The following is a 21,331-nucleotide window of genomic DNA, read 5'->3' as shown; positions in this document are numbered from 1 at the left end:
ATTTAGTCAAGATACAATCTGTATATCATTTTATTCTTGTTAGTTGAAGAAAACATGTGAAATAACAGCCTGGATCCAGGGAACCTACAACAGTGTGAAGTCCTAAAAAGAAAAAAAATACATGCTGGTATTGAGAGCAATGCAGTCAGACATAAGAAGATATTAGTTGCCATGTTTCATAGATTTATTTAATTTAAACCAACTGCAAATTACAATCGCAGCACTTACAAATGAGTTTCCAATGCTTGTAAAAGAATGCCCGGATTACTATCTAAAATCCAATGAAGTTAGATTTAGTCAATGTTCGTGCTTTAAATAACTTAAATTAAGTATACATTATTCACACAGTTGTCTCCAACCAGACTGCACTTAGCTACCTACAAACTTTAATCTCTCCTTACGCCAGAACTACATTATGTCTGCACTTGTTACCTCAATGAAGATGCATGCTCATTGTATTTTGTACTGATTGCACTATGCACTTTTGTAATTCTCTAAAGGGTATTTTGTATTGATTGTGTTACTGCACTTTGGTAATTATAATAACACACAATCCTGACATAGTTTCCAATAAACCATCTATGTATTTAGCTTTAGATTACTAGTCCTATGAAATCAGTAATTTTGCTTCAGTTAACGACAACTTTCCACATAATAATCGTAATACTATTAATACGTACTATTTGCTGTAGAATTCAAAAGGACTCATTTTAAATATTGATATGACATTTTTTGGAGCAATGTACAAATGAGAAGATCCCTTATTTCAACAGCAGGGAAGTAATTTTAAAAAAATTGTTCATAAGAACAGAACTGAAAGGGCAAACATAATCAAAACATTGTCCATAAAAGCACAATGCTGGCTTTTTGAATACTAAAATGAATGACATCAAGGAGGAAATATTTGTTTCATTTTCTATTATTATAATAAAACGTGTATGTTTACATTTGTTGCAGTATGAATGCTCACCGTTGTCACTGCCTTCAAAAGACAACCATCTGCAAGATCAGTTGAATTCAGACAGCAATACCTATATATTAAATAACATATACTACAACACCATTTCCTCAACATTTTGCCGCTTCCGGCATGGTCCAATTCATGAAACCTGAAAGCCTTACAGGATTCATGGGATATAACAACAACTTAGCCAACAATCATTACTAAACTTTATTAAGTAGCTTACAACCCCAGTCTTGCTTGAGTGATTGATTATGTGAAGTTTTTGGCTTTACTCTCTTGACTGAGGGGAACAACAGCCTGGCAGAATGCCCACCCCCAGCTAAGAGGAATGAGTCAAGGAGCTGCTGCAGACATGACATGCGTGAATGGGGAGGTGGTGGGATGCAGAACTACGCTCGTTTGACAGCAGACTGCCAACAAAACTGGGAGTCCCTGTTACAGACTGAGACAATGACTCCCCCGGTCACTCCATCCCACCCACCCTTGGCAGCCAACTGTCCAATATTGACCGCAGTTGCCTAGAAGGATATTGGGCACTAGAAGGACACATGTTGCATCTTGCATCCTGTTTGCTACTCATTTTCCGGTTGAACCCCTCAGCTGCTTGTATTTGTTATGCATACCATTTCTCCCAAAGCCGTGTCAGTCAAACCAGTCTCTAGCTGGAATTCAGGGAAGTCTAGCCCTCAGGCCGACAGAAGAGGCACAACACGCCGGTGGTCACTGAGCCAGAACCCTCACGGTTGGTTAGCACCCAGGCAGAGCATTAAAACCTTTGAGGATTGATGCGGCTCTGCTGAAAAGACTTGACTTGCGCCGACTGACATTTACACAGCAGCACAGTTGGCAAACGCCCTTGTCCCATGACCCCCTCAGTGCACACACGTGTAAACACCCCCGCAGGAATCTAACTTCTGACCAAACGCACACTGGACGCCTTCTAAGGACACACGTTGACAGAAACGAACTCAAGTGCTTTACAAAGTAGCGTTCGCTCGCTCCTGGCCTCTCTTACACACTGCAGTGCGCTGGACGCATTCTTCACTTTGGAATTACACAGGGAAACATCGATTAGATCTCATTTTCTAATCATTAAAACTGACAGCTGCCACAATGATTTATGTATTTCTGCAGCAATCTATACGATAAAATTAAATAGCATTCCTTATTTAATAGAAGTCTGTATTGCTTGTTGACACCTGGGTTGGTATACACACTTGGAATTTCACTCTTCTACAATCACTTACAATCACAAAAATATAGATCAGTTTAAAAGGTCATGTCAGCTTCAGTTTCATGCAAGACATCTCCCGTTCAGCAGTGGTGTTTGTTGCATATTTTACAAATCCACATCAAGACTTTGACATTTTCAACATGCCCGAAAGCACAATAAAACAGAAGCCCAAACTATAATCATTACCATTCAAAGGTTTACTTCCTGTGACATAATTGCAGCAGAAGTATCAAAATCACAAGTTTAAATAGAGCAGATATTGAAAGTGTCAAGTGTGATACAGATTTGATTGGATGTCCAGGCTTGATGAGAAGCTACAGTAAAACAGTGCTCCTCCGTATTAGCCTGGCAAGATGATTGTCTTGTCTTTTCTAAAATTATTAATTGACTAAGCTAATGAGCATTACATCTGAAGATCCAAAAGGACCTTTGTCTCAACTACGTACACCTTGAATGAATCCCTTTAAAAATGGCTGAATAAATCCTCACAGATAATGCTCATGAGGTTATACATACACACACACACACACACACACACACACACAGATATGTAACATGTTCCTATCTGGTGCCCTCCTCTATCTGGTGTGAATGGAAGTTCTTGGAGCAAGTTCAGGCTTTTGGAGCAAAGTGCTGTCACATTATACAGGCAAGGGAACAATTACAGTTTGAAGTGGCTTTCAAGTTGTTATGAAAGACAGGCTGGAATAACATTTAAAAAAAATACAAATGAAAGAGCATGATTTCTCTGAAACGGGCATGTGCACACCTGTACAAAAGCAGTGATCTGAGATCTAGGATAAGATGTCAGGCAATTAATGTTTCGAAGCGACCTACAGACCTATGAACCTTTATATCCCTGTCAAACTACAAAGCGTAGTCATGTATCAATGTGAACTAGATGTTCACCTTACAATGCACTGCTACTTTCATGCACTTTTGATATTTCTTGAACAAGACAGCACAACCTTTAATACCTAGCCTACTGTAAAACAACACAACAAGTTCAAATCCAAAGTTACACAACAGCAATAATGAGTCTTTCTAAGAACTACAAAGCCGCCCAAAGCAATTGAAGGAAACTATAATTACTGCACAGACCACCATTACCACCACAGTTGGAGAGTGTAATCCTTTTATTCAGCATCGGTACTTTGTATGGTATTTATTAAAACTGCAAATGCACTAGGATGAGGTCAGAGCAAGTTAGCACTCTCATCGACAATCGCAGCCAGAGCCCTGACTCCTCGGTTTCAATGTTGGACAATGATGTTGGATAGTGTTGGTGAGATCATGAGTTCACTTTGGTGCTTAGTTTCACAGACCAGAAGAACCACTGAAAAAGGAACCAAGTACAGATTCACTGAACTCTCTTGCCCCGCAGGCAAAAATTACCCTTTAACTACATCTCTCTGAAATAGTGCAGTTTGTAAATTAATGTATGTTTCCTAGAACCACTCTCACAGTAGTGCTCCCTGCTGTCTCCTATTGTTTGTTTCTACTGTTTGTCTCGTTGTTTTGACCTTTATTTACTTCAAATAATCCAACTTTTTCCCTCAGAATTAAATTACTACAGGGAAGTTAACAGTATACCTAATATGTATATATGACTTGGAAGCTGAAACAGAATGAACCTGTTCTAGCAGCTATAAGGAACAGCAAACATTTCCCACTAGTTCACAGTTGATCCATGTCTTTCAGCTTTTGGTATTCGTGTTCGTCAGAAAGACGGACTTGGCTAATCTTGGTCAGACAAATAACAGAGGATAAACACTGGTATGAGTAGCTTTCAGCAGCTCCTACACACTTCCCAGTGCCCAATGAGAAGCTCTATAGTACTACTTAGAAGAGATCTGTCCGTAACGACAAAGTAAGACCATTAACCCTTGCTATATTTGAACCGCAGTTCAAGACGGGTCTGTAGTGAAAGCACAGGTGGAAAAAAACACTGGGGTCTACCCACCACCTTATGCAAAGATTGTCCCTTCCATCCCTCTTCGCTATAACCCTCATTTGGGTACATTTGCATACTGGAACGTCTCAGTGTGAGACTACGGCCATATTAGGGAGAGGTCAAGTCCCTGTGTTCACCAAAGTAAAGTCATGTCAGCCGACACATTGCAGGTCTGTCTCTGAACAGATTATCCCAGAGTGACCACAGGCAAGCAACAGCTGCTGACTTCTCACCCCTCCCCCGGTGAATCACCCAAATCCCTCTTGTGTGACAGGAGCCTCTCAGATCAATTCACACATCCGACACACTCGGCCATCCAGCAGAACACAGCCTCGCGACCTTCTGAGTCTCTCCTGAAAATGAGACAGATTTTTGTGCCGAGAGGCTTGGATCATCACATGAACCGCTTACCAAAGCATTATAGCAGCCTTTTATTTATTTATTTTTTAAACAGAAAATGTATTTGTATCTTCTTGATACTATTTGACAGATACACTGACATGAACCAGAGTTAACATTCCTTTCTTCTTCCAGTCCTTAATGGATTTGATAGATTTAAATAATAATAATAATAATAATAATAATAATAATAATAATAATAATAATAATAATAAATTCACTTAATCTAATTTACATAATAATATAATATGTGGGAAAAGTTGATCTTTAAGGACTAGGGATAGAAATCACAGAGCATTTTAACTACCGTATTATTATCACGAGAAAAACACCAACCAAGGATAAGAAACTGTCCACCTTTTAGCACTGTTTGGTCATTCAGAGTGACTCCAGAGAAGCCGATTATGTAGGCCTATTTAATCTCTTTCATAAGTTGGAGAAGAACATGTGTAAAGACTGTGCGAGGTCTGCTATGGTCAGCTGACAGGAAGCACCCCACGTAAAGAAAGCACGTGTTTTACTCCTGTCCCCGGGGCGGTTCATTATCTAGGTGTCTCACTCTTTAAGTTGCAGTTGAGCTGACCGGATGATTTAGCCATCTGCTCCTGACAGAAGAATCACCTTGTCCTCTGCAAGCACTATTAGCCCTGACAGACTTCACCTGTGTTCTACCCACTGTGAACTATGAGTTAATTAAAAGCACAATTAACGTAATTGTTTCCCGCAGGAATTCCATGAAGCAAGAGATCTCGCAAACACTTGTGTCACATATTGCTGAGCATAAACAATGAAAACAAACTGATAATTTGCCATGCCGTTGTTATAATTAAGCTTCACACACACACATGCACACACACATAGATGTTCTGTATACACTTTAGAAATCATTCACCTGACGTGTGAAGGCTACCATTTACAATGTGGAAAACCTTCATTGACACGCTATAAAGCAAACAGAAATAGAATAGTCAATCACAGAGACTAAGAACACTGATGCTTGTCAACGATTTTAAATTACATTACATTTTCTTGCAAGAATTTAAAATATACTGTCTAGGATCAATATTTTCTCAACATCCATAATCAAAGATTTAAATAATTTATTTTATTTTTATTTCCAAGGAAACCCACAAAGAATAATTAATCATAGTCAGGATACTATTTTACTTTGTAAACGGAATACTTATTCATCTTAGTATCAAAGCTAGAAAAGATACCACATATGATTTCCATTCTTTTTACATTAAGACATATTTAAATGCTGTGTGATCCTTTTAAAGCATTTCCTTTCATGGATTAAACAATAATTTGTTTACTAAAAGCAAGAGGACAGAGCTTTATCAATTTATTGCAGTCTTTCCCAGGTGGCTTATAATATCTGACAGGTTTTTAGTTCAATACTAGAACTGTTTTTATAACTACATATCCATCTGGGATTACAAACCTGCAAACTGCCAGAAGGAAAGCTTGTAGAGAAATGTTATTATATGTCACTGTAATGTCTTTGGAACTCCCCACGGAAGCATAAAAATACCATCCATTTTGCATTGATGTACCTTTCAATCAGGGAACGCTACGAGTCTGTATACAGGGAGATGTTTCTGTAGATTGGTTTTGAATTGTTCAGCATTGGCTATAGGCATCCCATTCAGCTCTGAAGAGGCACGGTGACAGATGTTCTGTATAATAGCAGGGCTGGCGGTGCTGCTGCTGACCAGAATGCATAAATGCAACACATGACCTTTTCACTCTCGTTACATATCAAAAAGTGAAGTGGACGTAGTAAGTCAAATCCCTGCTTGTTCAGCGTAATGCAGGCTAAAGTATCAGCGCATGCTTATATTGTGGGGTTTATGGTTTCCTCTCACAAAGGGAAAATTGATTTTAGCCTTCTTGTTGACCATAAACGCAGTAAGAGAAATGCACCCTGTGTCTTCTGTAAGCCACACAGGTCAGATCATTAAGTGATTCACAGATCAGGAATTGGTTTCAAGGGCTCTTCGGCATTTTCTTTCTTTTTAAAGATGCCTTTATAATATTAATAACATCTATTTTTTCTTTATGCCTTTAAGCCTATACATCTAAATTATCTATTGCTGTCAACAAATCTGCACATAAACCTGTTGTTATCTACTCCGCTCAAAGCAAACCCTCTAACTGGTTAAGCCTCTATAAACTGTTCAGAGACTGAATTGAAAAATCATGTGTCTGACTAGTTTAATGTGCCTGTTAACAGTCACAAGTGCCAAGTCCCAGTTTATTATATCTTGTTGTAGCAAAATGTGTCAATAACACAGGAAAGAAAGCGCTCAGTAGAAGTGACACTCAAGCTGTCTAAATATGAATACAAACATGTTTTTTTTTTTGGTTTTTTATCAATTAGATCATAAGTGTGAACAAAATAATATATATTGACAGTTGTATTGTTCCATATATCAGGAATATGTCTGAGATTCCACGATCTTGGGGTGATTTCCAATTTTTCACCTTCTTTTGGGAGAAACAGTACACCACTGAAAGGAGATTGGCCTTTTGCCTCAGGGAAAGAAGCATTTGAGCAGTGCATACTATCAGTGTTCACCTATAGCTCCTAAACCTGGTTATCAAATGCTAAAATAACACAGCAACTCCAAATTACGAAACAGCAAGGGCAGAAATTCAAAGAGCAAAGAGAGATTGCACAGAGAACAGATTACAGATGGACTAAACACACTATGGAATAGCTCACCTAGAAAGGAAAAATGACCATGAAGTAGTGCACATAGAAGAAGGGAAGAGAAGAAGTGGGAACAGTTTTGGGGGGAGGGGCCTTCATCCAGTGGTGGATTGCAAAAGGCTGCTGACGATGATAATGAGATTTTTTGTCATGCACATGTTGAAAGACTACTGCAATGAAGTCCATTTGAGTCCATTTTACTCTAACATTGTGTAACTCTGTCATATAAAACCAAGAAAACAGCTTTCCACTCACCAGGCAAAAGTCACAAAGTATCTTACCAGCCCTTGAGTGCTTTTCAAACCAAATCCCAAATCACTTGTCTTGAAGACACACTAAACCCCTCCAGCATGACAAAGAAAATGCACCATCAATTTTAAAAACACTGATTGCAAAGTGGAGCATCAGAGATTAAATGATATACTTGACAGTGTTGTGCCATTCAGGCAATGTTTAAGCACTATGTATATCTTTTAGTGTTTTTATTTGTTTGTTTGTTTATCACCACTCGGCAGAAATAAAGCAGAAATAAAAAAGGATTGTAGCAGAGTTACAGGAAGAATCGTATTACAAAGGTTTTATCTGTGTCAAACTTCTTGCAAAGGAATAAAAGGAAGTTTACCAGATGAATTGAGTACAGCAATTAATGCTTGAAAACAAATATTTCTGGCCTTGAAGTTGGGAATAGTCGGCTGCTTAAAAATATAAATGCATTTTAGTTGGCAGAAATGTAGTTGTAAAAAGTCTATGGGGTTATGTTCATATATTTTACGAGCATTAAGAGAGTTGCAGCTCACAAATCTGATGGGATGTAATCGTTTCAAGGCGGATCAATTTGTAATCCTTTCGTGGGGAAAAACCTTTGCACGTTTTCAGGGTTTTTCCAGTTTGTTTGTTTCTTTGTTGGTTTAGGGCTGTTAATTCTAAACTTTTTGCAACCCAGAAATGGAAATCAGACCTTTAATAATACCTTCATGTTTCTCCGGTTGACATAAAAGGGCAAAGTGTGTAAAACAAAAAACGGTGTACCAGCTAGGAGGTAAGCTCATGGATTGAGAGGCGGAAGATTTGAATAAATCAATGTTTTTCCCAGACAGAATCTGGCTGTCCTAGAGTTTAGAGGAAAGGGTTGGAAACTTACAGTGTTTTTTAAAAATGGAAACAGAAACAAAACGTCGAGTCTATCTTCTTACAGTGAGTTTTCTTTTCCTTTTTTCTCTCCACTTGGAAAATCACAGCAGAAAAACCATGGGAGGCCCTTCCTGCTTCAGTCAATCCACTGCTGTTATTTTATCTAATTAACAGGTTGGTTGGATACCTACCAAGGCCAAAGTTTCATGTTCAGCTTGGTCTCAGTAGAAAATTATCTGTGTCACAGAGAATATATTAATTATTATACTTCACGAAACAGAAATACCATAGGAGTTTCCAACAAGAATTGTTTAGGGTTTTTGCAAAGAAAATTGTATGTTAATGACTAAATCATGGATCAGTTTGGAGCTTACATAAGCAACCAAATGTAACACAACTACAGCTTTTCACTTGCTCGTGTTTCAAGCTCCTGGAAAAACAAGCAGACACTGAAGTCAAGGCAAGCATCTCATTCAAATCCACCAGTGCGATCAATGGTAAATGTATGTCAGTAAGGGGTACTTAAAACTCCTCTCTAAGCTAATGAACACAACACCAGTAGCTTTAATTAACTGGCACTAGCAGCAGAGCCTTATTTAGATTAATTTATATGTCACTTTCTACACTGAACTGGTTTTAAACATGCTTCTTCAAAAAGCCAGCTAATGCCTTCAGCCATGAAAAAAAAATATATATATTTAAAGAACACCCACCATTTTGTCAAAGAATGGCCAAATAACCTTATTGTATATCTTCTGCTTAGATTTTTCAACTGGAATGGAAATAAAATGGTAAAAATAAAATAAAAATGTAATTCCACTTTCAGTTTTCACCTGATATAAATTGATGTCAAAAGTACCATACTCTTGTAGCGAGCTATTTAAGTAAACACACCCTGCAAACACAGAACCTTGCAAAAGCGTTAAATGAATGGGTTTTGGTAACATTTTATAAAGGACATCTTTCATGGGTATTTTAAATCTCTCCCGACACTACAGACTGTGCAAGTCTGAGATCAAGTGCTGCTGGAGCTCGCCCAGTGTGTGTACACAGAAATGTAAGAGCCTAAAGCACACAATCATTAAATCATCATATTATTTAAACAATTGAAATGTCAGATCTCATTCTGTAATTATGCAGTATCACTGTTTCAGTGGGTGGTTGTCTTATAGGGTTTAGAGCCGAGCGATGCGAGCAATCTGAAGGAGGTCTCAGGAAATTGGCTGCTGTCAAGTAAAGTTCACTGCATGCATGAGACAGGATAGGATGGCAAACATCACCGCGGTAGTGCCCAAAACACAAACATTTACCGACATACAAGTGTCTTGTATGGAAACGTATTGTGTCATTACAAAAAATATAGGTTTCCAAGGACACTGGGGAGCTCAAAACTACATAACCCTTGTGTAAGTATGGAAAGCAAAAGGGTGCAGAGACACACAGGGCCCTATTGTAAAGTATGCTAAAGTACAGCTGGGTATGTAGGTGTCCGGTCTAAATACATGAATAGAGTCTACAGTACCTGCTCTCAAGAGCTTCTTTGACATGCATGGCTTATTGTGAGCAATAACATTTGGAAGTATTACCCTTAAAGCTGCTCATTTTAAAAACAAACAAATCAGCCCCTGTATTTGATTCCCTCCTGTAAATTAATCTCCTTGATGTACATCCCATTTTCACTTAATTCACTTGCTCGCCCATATGATGGTGAGCATTATATATTAATCCTGTCTACTCCACAATCTGTGATGTATGATCATGGAAATATTAAGAAGCTAAGTAGGTTAATGGCTGTAGCCAAGAGTGTGATATTGATGGAGTGACTCTGTGATTTGCTCAATGCAGAGTAGGGGGGGGGAGACTGTGACCCAGGGAAAGGGAAAAGTGAGGAGAGAGGAGGACAGGTTACATTAAATGCAGAAAATTCAAGCTGAGAATAATCGTAGGGATAATCAGTACTCCAGTGCTTGAGGCACATCCCTGCTGAGGCTATGTTAATTTAGAATAGCAATAGTCTAACAAAGACCTCACATTTAAATAGTATTTTACCTTTTAGTACAGGTGTACCATATTCTTAACTTCTGATGCATATGAGCAAAGTAGGGATTATCAGAGGAAATAATTTAGATAAAATACATGTATTTAGAAATAAGGGAAAGGCTGTCTGGCTGCACTCAGTGGTGTGATGGGTAATGCAACCTATTTTTTTTTTAGATTACTTAAAGTGGTTTGGTATAATATACAGGCACAAATTAATCCCAAGTAACACCTAAAATGTTACTGTAAACATCATTTGGAGTCATCTCGACAGTGGTCAGCTATCAAAAACATGCAAATAAACTAAACAGAACAATATAATTTATGATGATTTACAAACAAACACAAGTGGTATTGTTTTCCTTGCTTTCTAAATGAACTTTAAACCTCAATGATTAAAGCAGTGTGGAAACCATGACATACTAAAATTAATCTTCTATAGAAAGCCGGAGAGACTAAATACAGGACAATTTCTGCGAAAAACCTCTTTTAGAGCTGGATTCTTGTCAAAGTCTGTTCATGCTGAATGAATCTGAAGGAACTGAGGCAGAGGGCAGGGTAATTCTCCCAGCAGCCCCACGCAACCATGATGCTTCGTGTTCAGCTATTGCTCCCTCTTATTAAAACGGTATCTGTAGCAGAGCTAACGGTAATTGTTCTGATGGTCACTTCTTAAAAACACAGCCACGGATGGACACCAGACCAAACTAGCCATGAAATAAATCTCTCAGGTCACTAATTACAAGAATTCTACTCAATAATCATTAGCAAGATCCACAACAATTAAGAGATACCACTAATACCACTGTCAAATTGAAGCCTATAAAAGCACTACATGTTGCATCTTACCATTTTTGGGCACTCAACTTAACAGTGAACAGGCATATAGACACAGTCTTTCCAGGTTAAACATGCAAATTGTAATGAGAACAACTACAAGAACCTGCAGATGCATTTTACACAATGGTAAAAATACAGCAGTCAGTTTCTGATCGATTGGAAGAGTCCTGGTGAGATTTAAAAAGATAGCAGGTTAACCACAATAAAACTGTGTCACATGTATTAGATGTTGTTTGGGTTTTGGAATTTCCCCGTACCAGAATTTGAGCCAAAAGGGCTGACACACTTAAAACATGATATCTCTGTCATCTCAGAACATCCCTTCAACTGTTAATGCTGGAACTCCTGCAAACACAGGAGCCCAAGCGCACTGTGCCTGCAAATCAAAATGTATTGATCGTGATCCAGGCTCTGTAACAAACTTCATGAACTACACATACAAAATCACAGCTCTCCTCTACAGCAGCAAGACTGATAGATTTCCACCATGGGTTTATTTTTTACAGCACTGTTTCTGTTTGCTTCGTTGCCATTTGTCATCTGCTCAGCACAAGACCCAAACCCTGGGAGACAGATCTGTGCCAGGTACGTTGCTTTGGATTATGTCATAGGCGATAATATGTTTAATTATAAACCCTTGCTACAGTGTGCAGTGGTTCAGGCTCTGTGGCTCACGTTGTCTGGATTGGCAGTGATGGATCGTCTGTTCATGTTCACGCATTGATGTAGGGTTGCACAGAAATGGCATTGCCATTGGTTCAGTGCACGTTTTTCCATATCACTAGTTAAGTAATTAAAATAATGCAGACCTGAGCTGCTGCAAACTGAGCTCTGAAAAGCCAGTCTAGTCAAGTTCAGCTCAGCATCATTGATTTGCATGGATTTTTTTTTTTAAATAACATTGTAAAATAAGATGGCTCCAGTCATACTACTACTACTACTACTACTACTACTACTACTACTTTGCAGTGGAATCTTTTAAGTTGATTTTCAATCCTAGATCTCTCATTTTTAATCAATATATTTTAAATGTCAAGGATTTTATTTTAGGGAATAAAGGGATTTGGTGTAATTAAGCAAGAAACACAAGGGGGGGGGATACAATTAGTCAAAATGTGATTGTCAATCAATTTTTGATGCAAAATCCAGGTGCAATGTGTTGGGATATCAGATACTTTAATGCAGCTGTAAACTAATTAAAAACTCATTTAAATGCACATCTATATTATACAAGTAAAAAAAAAAAACAGTGACCTTTAATGAAATACAATGCAATTGTTAAAATGCATTGAGTTATATGGATCAAACCTGAAGATGTAATAACTTTGTATGTATTTATTCATATGAAAACTTACTTTATGCAGACTTAACTAACGCCTCCTTGATGCCATGTTTTTGTCTGCAAATAAACAAAACACTATCCAAAAAATATAAACTCTAAAAGCTTTCATGAGGATATAGAGGTGGAAATTTACATTTCTCATGATATTCTGGAACATTCACTGACTGAAAATATTTTTGCCAAAGAAACACTGGACAAAACACCGGACAAAACACCCTCTATCCGTAAACACTAAGACTTATCATAGTTTGTGTGAGAAAATGCAGAGCTTGCTTTTCTGTTGTTGTTCTCCCCACAGAGGAAGGGAACAGCTGCTGTTTATGTTCCCCTTCACGAGAGCAATTTTTAATGTTAAGGCTAATTAATTATAATTTATGTCAGGGTGGTGCCAAACTCTCCACAAAACATCTTTCTCTGAACGCGGTGTTGGAGTCATACAAAACTACACCCTTGATTCGGCTTTTCAGAAACTCATTTTTCAAAGTGTCCCGCTTCAACTACCGTGGAATGAGCTGCCCACGAGGTCCAACAGCTTAATAACCAAAACGCTTTCATGAGAAGGCAGCTATGAAAATAGCTTTTCAGCGCCACTACAATCATGAATTTAAAACCTATACATCAACTCTGCTTCATCATGCTGATGGTTGTTATATTATTATTATTATGAGCATCATTATCATTAATAATAATAAACAACCGTGCATAAAAGGTTTCACCCAAAATAAATGCAGTCTATATGTACTTATTTCCACTATGAGCTCAATAGTGTCTCCCTGAACCTGACTAGGGACCTCTTTCTCCAAGACAAATTCAGTACAGTAGCAGAGGGGCGTGTGGTGCTGGAGTACAGATGACTGTGAGTGACAGTGCTGTATTTATGTCTTTGTTTTATCTATCTTTCTTTTCTGAATGCTGTACATGTAATAATGGCAAAGAATCCAATTACTCCCACTAACACAAGCTTATGGAATGATGTAGAAATGAAGAGACAAAAAGAAGCTCAGTCCTTTCCAAGGATTGCAGGGGATTGTTATCCCCAGTGAAACCCTTAAAGCTGCTTTTTCAAATCTGTTATATCTGGATTTCTCTTTTTTATCTCTTTATCCAGTCAGTTTATTATAATTCAGACCAGCCAAAGAGTCTGGAAAAAAGCTCTCTTTAAGACAGAATTTGAGGCATTTGACTAAATATCTTTAGTTATTCCACAGTGTTGGGTGTATATGTGAGTTTATGCTCAGCATTGTCTATCTGTTGGATTATCTATACAATCTGGACCTATATAATAATGCATATATATATATATATATGAAAGGTAGCCATAGTCCCCAGGAATATCCAGGAGATATACAATTAAGTCAAACACATTAGACAAAATCTGAGCATTTCATTTTTACTACAAGAATCTAATTCCTCTGAAGCAGCTCTATCAGTTTACAAAACATGGGCTCTGCCTGTGGATGTAGTTGATTTTATTAGCTCTACTGATGAAAGAAAATTACAATTAGAATTACACACAAATTACTGCAACACAATCGACAGCAGAGCAGATAGAGTTCATTTCCAGACAGAGAGAAAAAAAAAAAGTAATTCAATAAGGGGGAATCAATCCTCCTAGTCCCTAGTCATCCAGAAACAAATACAATATGTAAATCAACCCTCACATTCATTAGGATATTGACATTCCCCGGAACTTGACTGACACTGGGAAAACAGACTGTTGTTAAACTATTGCTGAGCCCTTCCTTTTTATGAGCCACTAATGTACTCTGCACATTTCTTACCCTGAACACCAAGAACGAGGTAGATTTCAGCACTTCCCAGGAAGTAGCAAGCAATGCTTCAGATGCCTTCTTATCGATAATAAACTGGCCACTGCTTTGCTATTCTATAAGAAAATAAAATAATATAGTATAAACTTTGAAGTGGAACCTTTTCTTCCACTTCCAATTGGCAGTCCTTCTGGAGTAGTTATTATAGACAGTTTTAAAATGCATCAAGCTTGCACACTTGTGAGTTTATGGATGAAGCGGGAAAAGCTGTTCAACTCTGCTTTTTGACTTTTATGTGTGAAGTCTATTATGCACTTCTGGAGGGTAGCACTGGATAAAGCAAAGGCCTTTCACACTCCCAAATGCAATGTTCCTTTCATAGTCAAATACTACAACTAGAAATGGTGAAGCTGGGCATCAATATTAATCATGAACAATAAATACTGCACGTTATTATTTCTCTCTTACACACAGACTCTTTCTCTGGAGAAAAGTGAAGTGCTATGTTTGACACTCACAAAAGTCTTTCACCTTGGATTTTCATCTCACTATGTCATGTAAAAAAATCAGTAAAAAAAAAAAAAAAAAGTTCGCATTTTAAAAGTTCAGATAACTTCCCCTTTATTTTATAAAACGTTACTGTAAGGAAAATTGCTTAAAAGGCTAGCAAGTCAAAAGTAGGTTCATTTAAATGATCATTGCATTACAGCTCTTGCAGAAATACATATAAAATGCATCACTAAATGCTAATTACAACTTTTCAGGGTTTTTGTTTTGCATTTTTTAATCACACAAAATGTTGCCCTACAATTGTATTTATTTTGAAACATTGTATCAATACATTGTTTTTAAAACCTAAATGCTGCATTGCAACCTACAACTTGAACAAACTGCATATAAAGACTTTGAGGGCCAGTTCTGTTTGTATCATTCAAAGCATAAAAACACTGACACATGATCAGCATATAACACCACAAAAACACATACCTTGGGAAACGGTAACAATTGCGAGAATCACCGTTGTGTATATCTGCAGCATCCTCCAAAAGTGTGCGTAATGGTCCATCTTGACAGCCCGACTTGCATTCAAACTTATTCCATTGAAGACTGGTTATGATCTTAAACAGGCGGATTGTAAAGGTAAAGGACAGGTGCGATGTATATCCTCGCTGTTTTTATATCTCAGCGGCACTTAGATGCATTTTCCACTTCACAACAAGTTTGAGAAAGTAGATCAAAAAGACCTGTGCGCTCCCGGCTCTGCTTGTATCACCAAACTAGTTACAAGCAGTTGCCTCGTAGCTATAGTTTTAATTTCACCATGCATCACTCAAACGCGCGGTGCAGCTGTATCAAATAAGGTACGCGTTCAGGTTTAAAACTACTTTACATCATATCAAAATTGCACCTTAAGGAAAAGTGTGCTGGACACCAGTCAACAACAAAAGTTTCCTTGCTTGATATCATTTTCTTTTCTCCGTTGCATTACCCTTAACCATTGCCCACGCATCAATCTGTTCCAGCTTTATTGCTTTGCCCAAAACATGTTTAAATAGTGGGAAAAGGCGCAGGATCACTTAACAAAAGCTATCTATGCCGCACCTAAATGAAGATGTGCATTCTACAGAAATCCACCAGCGGTTGTTTCTCCGGTCAAAAGCTTCTGATCAACTTGCACTCTTCCAGGGGGGATGCTTGTCTGTCTTTGCGCAAAGAGCAGCTGTCCCCTCTTTGCACAGTATCCACAAAAACACTGAGCTGAACTCTCTAACATCCGACGAGGAGGACGTCCCGCTCGTTTGCGTGGAGGATAAGGGTTGTCAGCACTAAATGAGACGCACTGAAGGCTTACATGGTGATGCCACCGACTAGTGTACGAGCGCTGGAGCTGAAGCAGATGTTCGCCTGGGAAAATGCGCAAATACGCAGCGCAAATCCCTTCCAAAAGCAGGCACAGCGTCCCACACAAGGGTTTCAGCGACTAAATAATTAAGACACCAAAGGCCAATTGTAACAAATGCTCTGGTTTTAGTTTCATACGGATTTGTTGTATTATTATTTATTTTTTAAGGAGATTAAATGATGCTTACATAGTTGAAAAGTCTAAGGTAAAGTAATGCTCGCTTTAAATGCATTTTTAAAGTAGTTATCCGTGAATTACGACAAACCGATTAGTTCAATGTAAATAATGATCATCATAACTATAATAATAGTAATATACTCCATAGTATTCAATTAAAATGTGCATGAATGATCCCAGTATTGGCAGAGTGCGCTTCAGTCACTGAACAGCTCAGTCATATACTGTATGTCTAAGCTTAGGAACAGCTATCAATGTTTATGTTTGCAGTATGTTTGGTGATACAGGTAGATTTGTGTATTCATCAACAAACCTGACATCCAGAGTTTTAAAACGATTGACATGTTGCACATTTTAAAATGATTTGTCAGTCTAGTGTCTACCATTAACCACCACACAGACATACATGTCGTGTTTTCTGCACAAGCTATGTTAGGGAGGAAGGAAGAGAGCTTTATAAGCTTCCATGACAATTACCAAATAAATAAATAAATAGAACTGAAGAGGTCTGACAGATACCTGAAGGCTTTGCTCTATAATAAATCCTTATCACTACAAAATATGCTTATGAAGCCATACTTATTATTAAAAACTGGCTACCCCTCAGGTATTATTGCCTAATATTGCAGTGACTCATAATGCAGCCGAAGAACAATCTCTAGAATATATCCCAGCCTGGCTTCTTTTCCTTTGAATGTGAATACACTCAACTGAAGTGCCGGTCCTTTCCCAGCCACCGAAGGGTGACTGGCTTTGTTATATAATTAACACCAACCGACTCCTGGTAATGAGTACAGAGGAATGTGAAGTGGAATTGCTGTATAAAATATTGACAGGGTTAGTGGGGTTACTGGTATTTTAAGAGTTATTTCCTATACTAACTGTAAAAAAAAATGCAATTGTATCCGTTTGAGACGGGTCTCTTGTATGATTCAAGTTCATTAGTGCCCAGGCTTGTAGCAATAAACGGTATTTGATTAAATATTAGGGGGCACCTCAGGTCACCACAGACTGATGCATTATCGACTGGCCTGCCCTGCCGGTATACATGTGTGTGTAGTGGTGTGCAGCACATTCGCATTGTAGGCACATCCACAGGACGCTGTGCAATACCAACACCTGTTATGTAAGCAAAGTCATTATCATGGTTCTGTGGCACAGGGTCCTATTATATACGGACAAATACATAAGCGCAATCCATGAGTGCTCACTGTCGCATACCTACTGGATGACGGATACTGAGTTACATAATTCATCAACAGAAGCATAAAGGCCTGTGCCAGAATTGGTCTCTGACAGTAGTGTGGTAGTATTTTGCCAGGTTGTTAGTAGCTGTAGGATAGCAGCTGTATATTATACTAGGGAATTAAAAAGGAGTACACCTGTCACTCACACAATGCCCCAGTTATGAATACAGTTTGTGAAAGGCAATTTGACTGTTAAACTTTATGGAAGACAGACGTTTTCTTTTTGTTGTTGGAAGCATTGTAGATGTCTTGTAATTGTGTCTGACCTTTAAACTGTCATGCGTATTAAATTACATTTGTATACAATTACAACAATTTTATATTGCACAACTTATTTAAATACTTTGTTACTTTAGAAATAAGGATAGATGGAGAGATGGACAGATATAATACTTTGCAAATTTTTTAGAGAGCTGTGAAAAAATATTGTAAAGTAAAACTGCTTTCAAAAATAGAGATGTTAATAGATTATATTTATCAATTAACTAAATGCAAAGTGAGTGAACAGAAGAAAAATCTACATCAAATCCATATTTGGTGTGACCACCCTTTGCCTTCAAAACAGCATCAATTCTTCTAGGTACACTTGCACACAGTCAGGGGTTTTGTAGGCATATAGTCAGGTGTATGATTAAACAATTATACCAAACAGGTGCTAATGATCATCAATTCAATATGTAGGTTGAAACACAATCATTAACTGAAACAGAAACAGCTGTGTAGGAAGAATAAAACTGGGTGAGGAACAGCCAACCTCCGCTAACAAGGTGAAGACAGTTTACCTTCAAAAGTCATACACCATGGCAAGACTGAGCACAGCAACAAGACACAAGGTAGTTATACTGCATCAGCAAGGTCTCTCCCAGGCAGACAGGGGTTTCCAGATGTGCTGTCCAAGCTCTTTTGAAGAAGCACAAAGAAACGGCAACATTGAGGACCGTAGATGCAGTGGTCGGCCAAGGAAACTTACTGCAGCAGATGAAAGACACATCATGCTTGCTTCCCTTCAAAATTGGAAGATGTTCAGCAGTGCCATCAGCTCAGAATTGGCAGAAAACAGTGGGACCCTGGTACACGATCTACTGTCCGGAGAAGTCTGGTCAGAAGTGGCCTTCATGGAAGACTTGCGGCAAAAAAGCCATACTTCTGACGTGGCAACAAGGGCAAGTGACTCAACTATGAACAAAAACACAGGAACTGGGGTGCAGAAAAATGGCAGCAGGTGCTCTGGACTGATGAGTCAAAATTTGAAATATTTGTCTGTAGCAGAAGGCAGTTTGTTCGCCGAAGGTAAGAGCGGTACACTAATGAGTGTCTGCAGGCAACAGTGAAGCATGGTGGAGGTTCCTTGCAAGTTTGCAAGTTTGGGGCTGCATTTCTGCAAATGGAGTTGGGATTTGGTCAGGATTAATGGTCTCCTCAATGCTGAGAAGTACAGGCAGATACTTATCCATCATGCAATACCATCAGGGAGGCATCTGATTGGCCCCAGATTTATTCTGCAGCATGACAACGACCCGAAACATACAGCGACAGTCATTAAGAACTATCTTCAGTGTGAAGAAGAACAAGGAGTCCTGGAAGTGATGGTATGGCTCCCACAGAGCCCTGATCTCAACATCGAGTCTGTCTGGGATTACATGAAGAGAGAGAAGCAACTGAGGCGCCTAAACCCACAGAAGAACTGTGGTTAGTTCTCCAAGATGTTTGGGCCAACCTACGATCCAAGTTCCTTCAAAAACTGTGTGCAAGTGTGCAAATATTGATTTGATGTAGATTCTTCTTCTGTTCACTCACTTGCATTTAGTTAATCGATAAATATAATCTATTAACATGTCTATTTTTGAAAGCATTCTTACTTTACAGCATTTTTTCACAGCTACCTAAAAAGTTTGCACAGTACTGTATATAGTTGATAGAGGTCAGTTTTTGTAAGATATCCCTTATTTTGACCAAGTGTTTTTATTGATTTACTCTCTCATTCCAGTAGAGGGAGTATACTAACCCAAATTAAGTAAACAGGTTTATTCATCTAACCCAGAGGTCTCCAACCTTGGTCCTCGAGAGATGCCCTAATCAATATTTTTTTACAAGTGTCTTGTAGTGTCTTTAGTGGCTAAATAGTATATTAATCGTACCTGATTAAGACAATAACTGGCTCAATTATGAAGCTGGGAGCTTGACTAGAATGAAAACCAAAAGACCCTATAGCTGGTAAAAATATTAACAATGAAAAACAATCTAACTATTTTACACATGTTCAGAATGTAAAATTGTGTTTTTTTTTTTTTTACTGGTGACACTTGAATCTAACTATCCTGTGCTACGTTTAAGGTTTTCATCCATTCATTGTCTTTAATGTGAAATGTTTCCCAAATGTTTAGAAATGCAGATGTAAGATGATATAATACTGTAATCATGCCAAGTGCACAATACAAACACTAAAATGCTTGAAATGAATAGTTTAGAGGTATTCTGATACCACATTCTGTAAAACCATGCACTTGTTTTCTAATTGTAACATTAGAGTTAAAAAGTATGTGTGAAGTTCTAGAAATGTAAGTCAAACATAACAGACAGACTGGAAAATAAGGTATTAACCTTTTTGTTTAGAAACATTGGCTGGAATGGAGTGGCAGCGCCTTCTTGTGGTGAGTAAGATATTATGCAGAATACTCTTCTGAGGGAAAGGACAAGCTATAATCAATTTATGGTTTATTTTAAATGAGCTGTTCCACATAGTCTGGTGTTTCACTACAAGTAGCATACTGGGCATTATGCAGTAGTGTAATAAAGATAAATACATTCCTAAAGCATATTTATTTATATTTTGTTTATCCTTTTAAGAGCACTTCATTTGAACATTGTAAACAAAGCAGAATGACCATGCAAGACCTTCAAAACCAAAAATAGCACCAACGTATTTTCAAAGGCTTCATCTATAAATGTCTTAAGGATTATACATTACAGTTCCTTAGCATCTCAAGAACATGATAGTGCTCAGGAATACATTGCATTATATATATATATATTTTTTTTCTTCTTCTTTTTTTGACAGGTGAATTTTTGAGCAAACACCCAGCAATCCTGCCCTTTACTTCTTTCTTGTTGCTGATGTAAAGTTAATGTTAGAGAGAGTGGGGGGGAACAACTTAAAGATAATATACCATCCTGGGCACAGTTATTCATAACGGCGTAGTGTGAAAACAAGGAATTTCCCACAACCACAAACACTGTCATTACTGACAAAACAAAAACTTTTGTTTAAAACAAGTTATCACCCAGAACAAGACCATTTTTTGCCAAGGGACCACCAATGAATAATAGCTATAACATGACTCCCTTCTCTTCTGCTGTCTAAAGGGACTTTTCAACCAAGCATTGTTTTTAATAAATCTTACAACTGAGTACTCAGAGTCGGAAGCCAATACATACGTACTATTTTATTATAGACTAAATTTAACAGGTTTTCCTAATCATTTGGTGTTTATTTACACAGAATCTCTAACACAAGATATTACATTGTGAGCTGTTTAGTTATCAGGAAATTGACTTATATTTTCACTAGTTATGCAGTAGGTGACTAAGCAGACATTTCACAGATGTACCATAGTCTAA

General features: G+C 37.9%; 1 protein-coding gene across 1 annotated transcript in view; it reads right to left on the bottom strand.

The window, feature by feature from the left end:
- Positions 1–16,155, bottom strand: part of LOC136712893 (transmembrane protein 132D-like) — a 62,433-nt gene extending 46,278 nt beyond the window's left edge. The window contains exon 1 of the mRNA XM_066689713.1: positions 15,374–16,155. Within this exon, the coding sequence (XP_066545810.1) occupies positions 15,374–15,452 (79 nt within the window). The 5' untranslated portion in view covers positions 15,453–16,155. The remainder of the gene's footprint in view (positions 1–15,373) is intronic.
- Positions 16,156–21,331: the final 5,176 nt, after the last annotated feature.

This window comes from Amia ocellicauda, chromosome 17, assembly GCF_036373705.1.
Source record: "Amia ocellicauda isolate fAmiCal2 chromosome 17, fAmiCal2.hap1, whole genome shotgun sequence".
In the NCBI taxonomy this organism is placed as follows: domain Eukaryota; kingdom Metazoa; phylum Chordata; class Actinopteri; order Amiiformes; family Amiidae; genus Amia; species Amia ocellicauda.
This window is presented reverse-complemented; position numbering and strand designations above follow the sequence as displayed.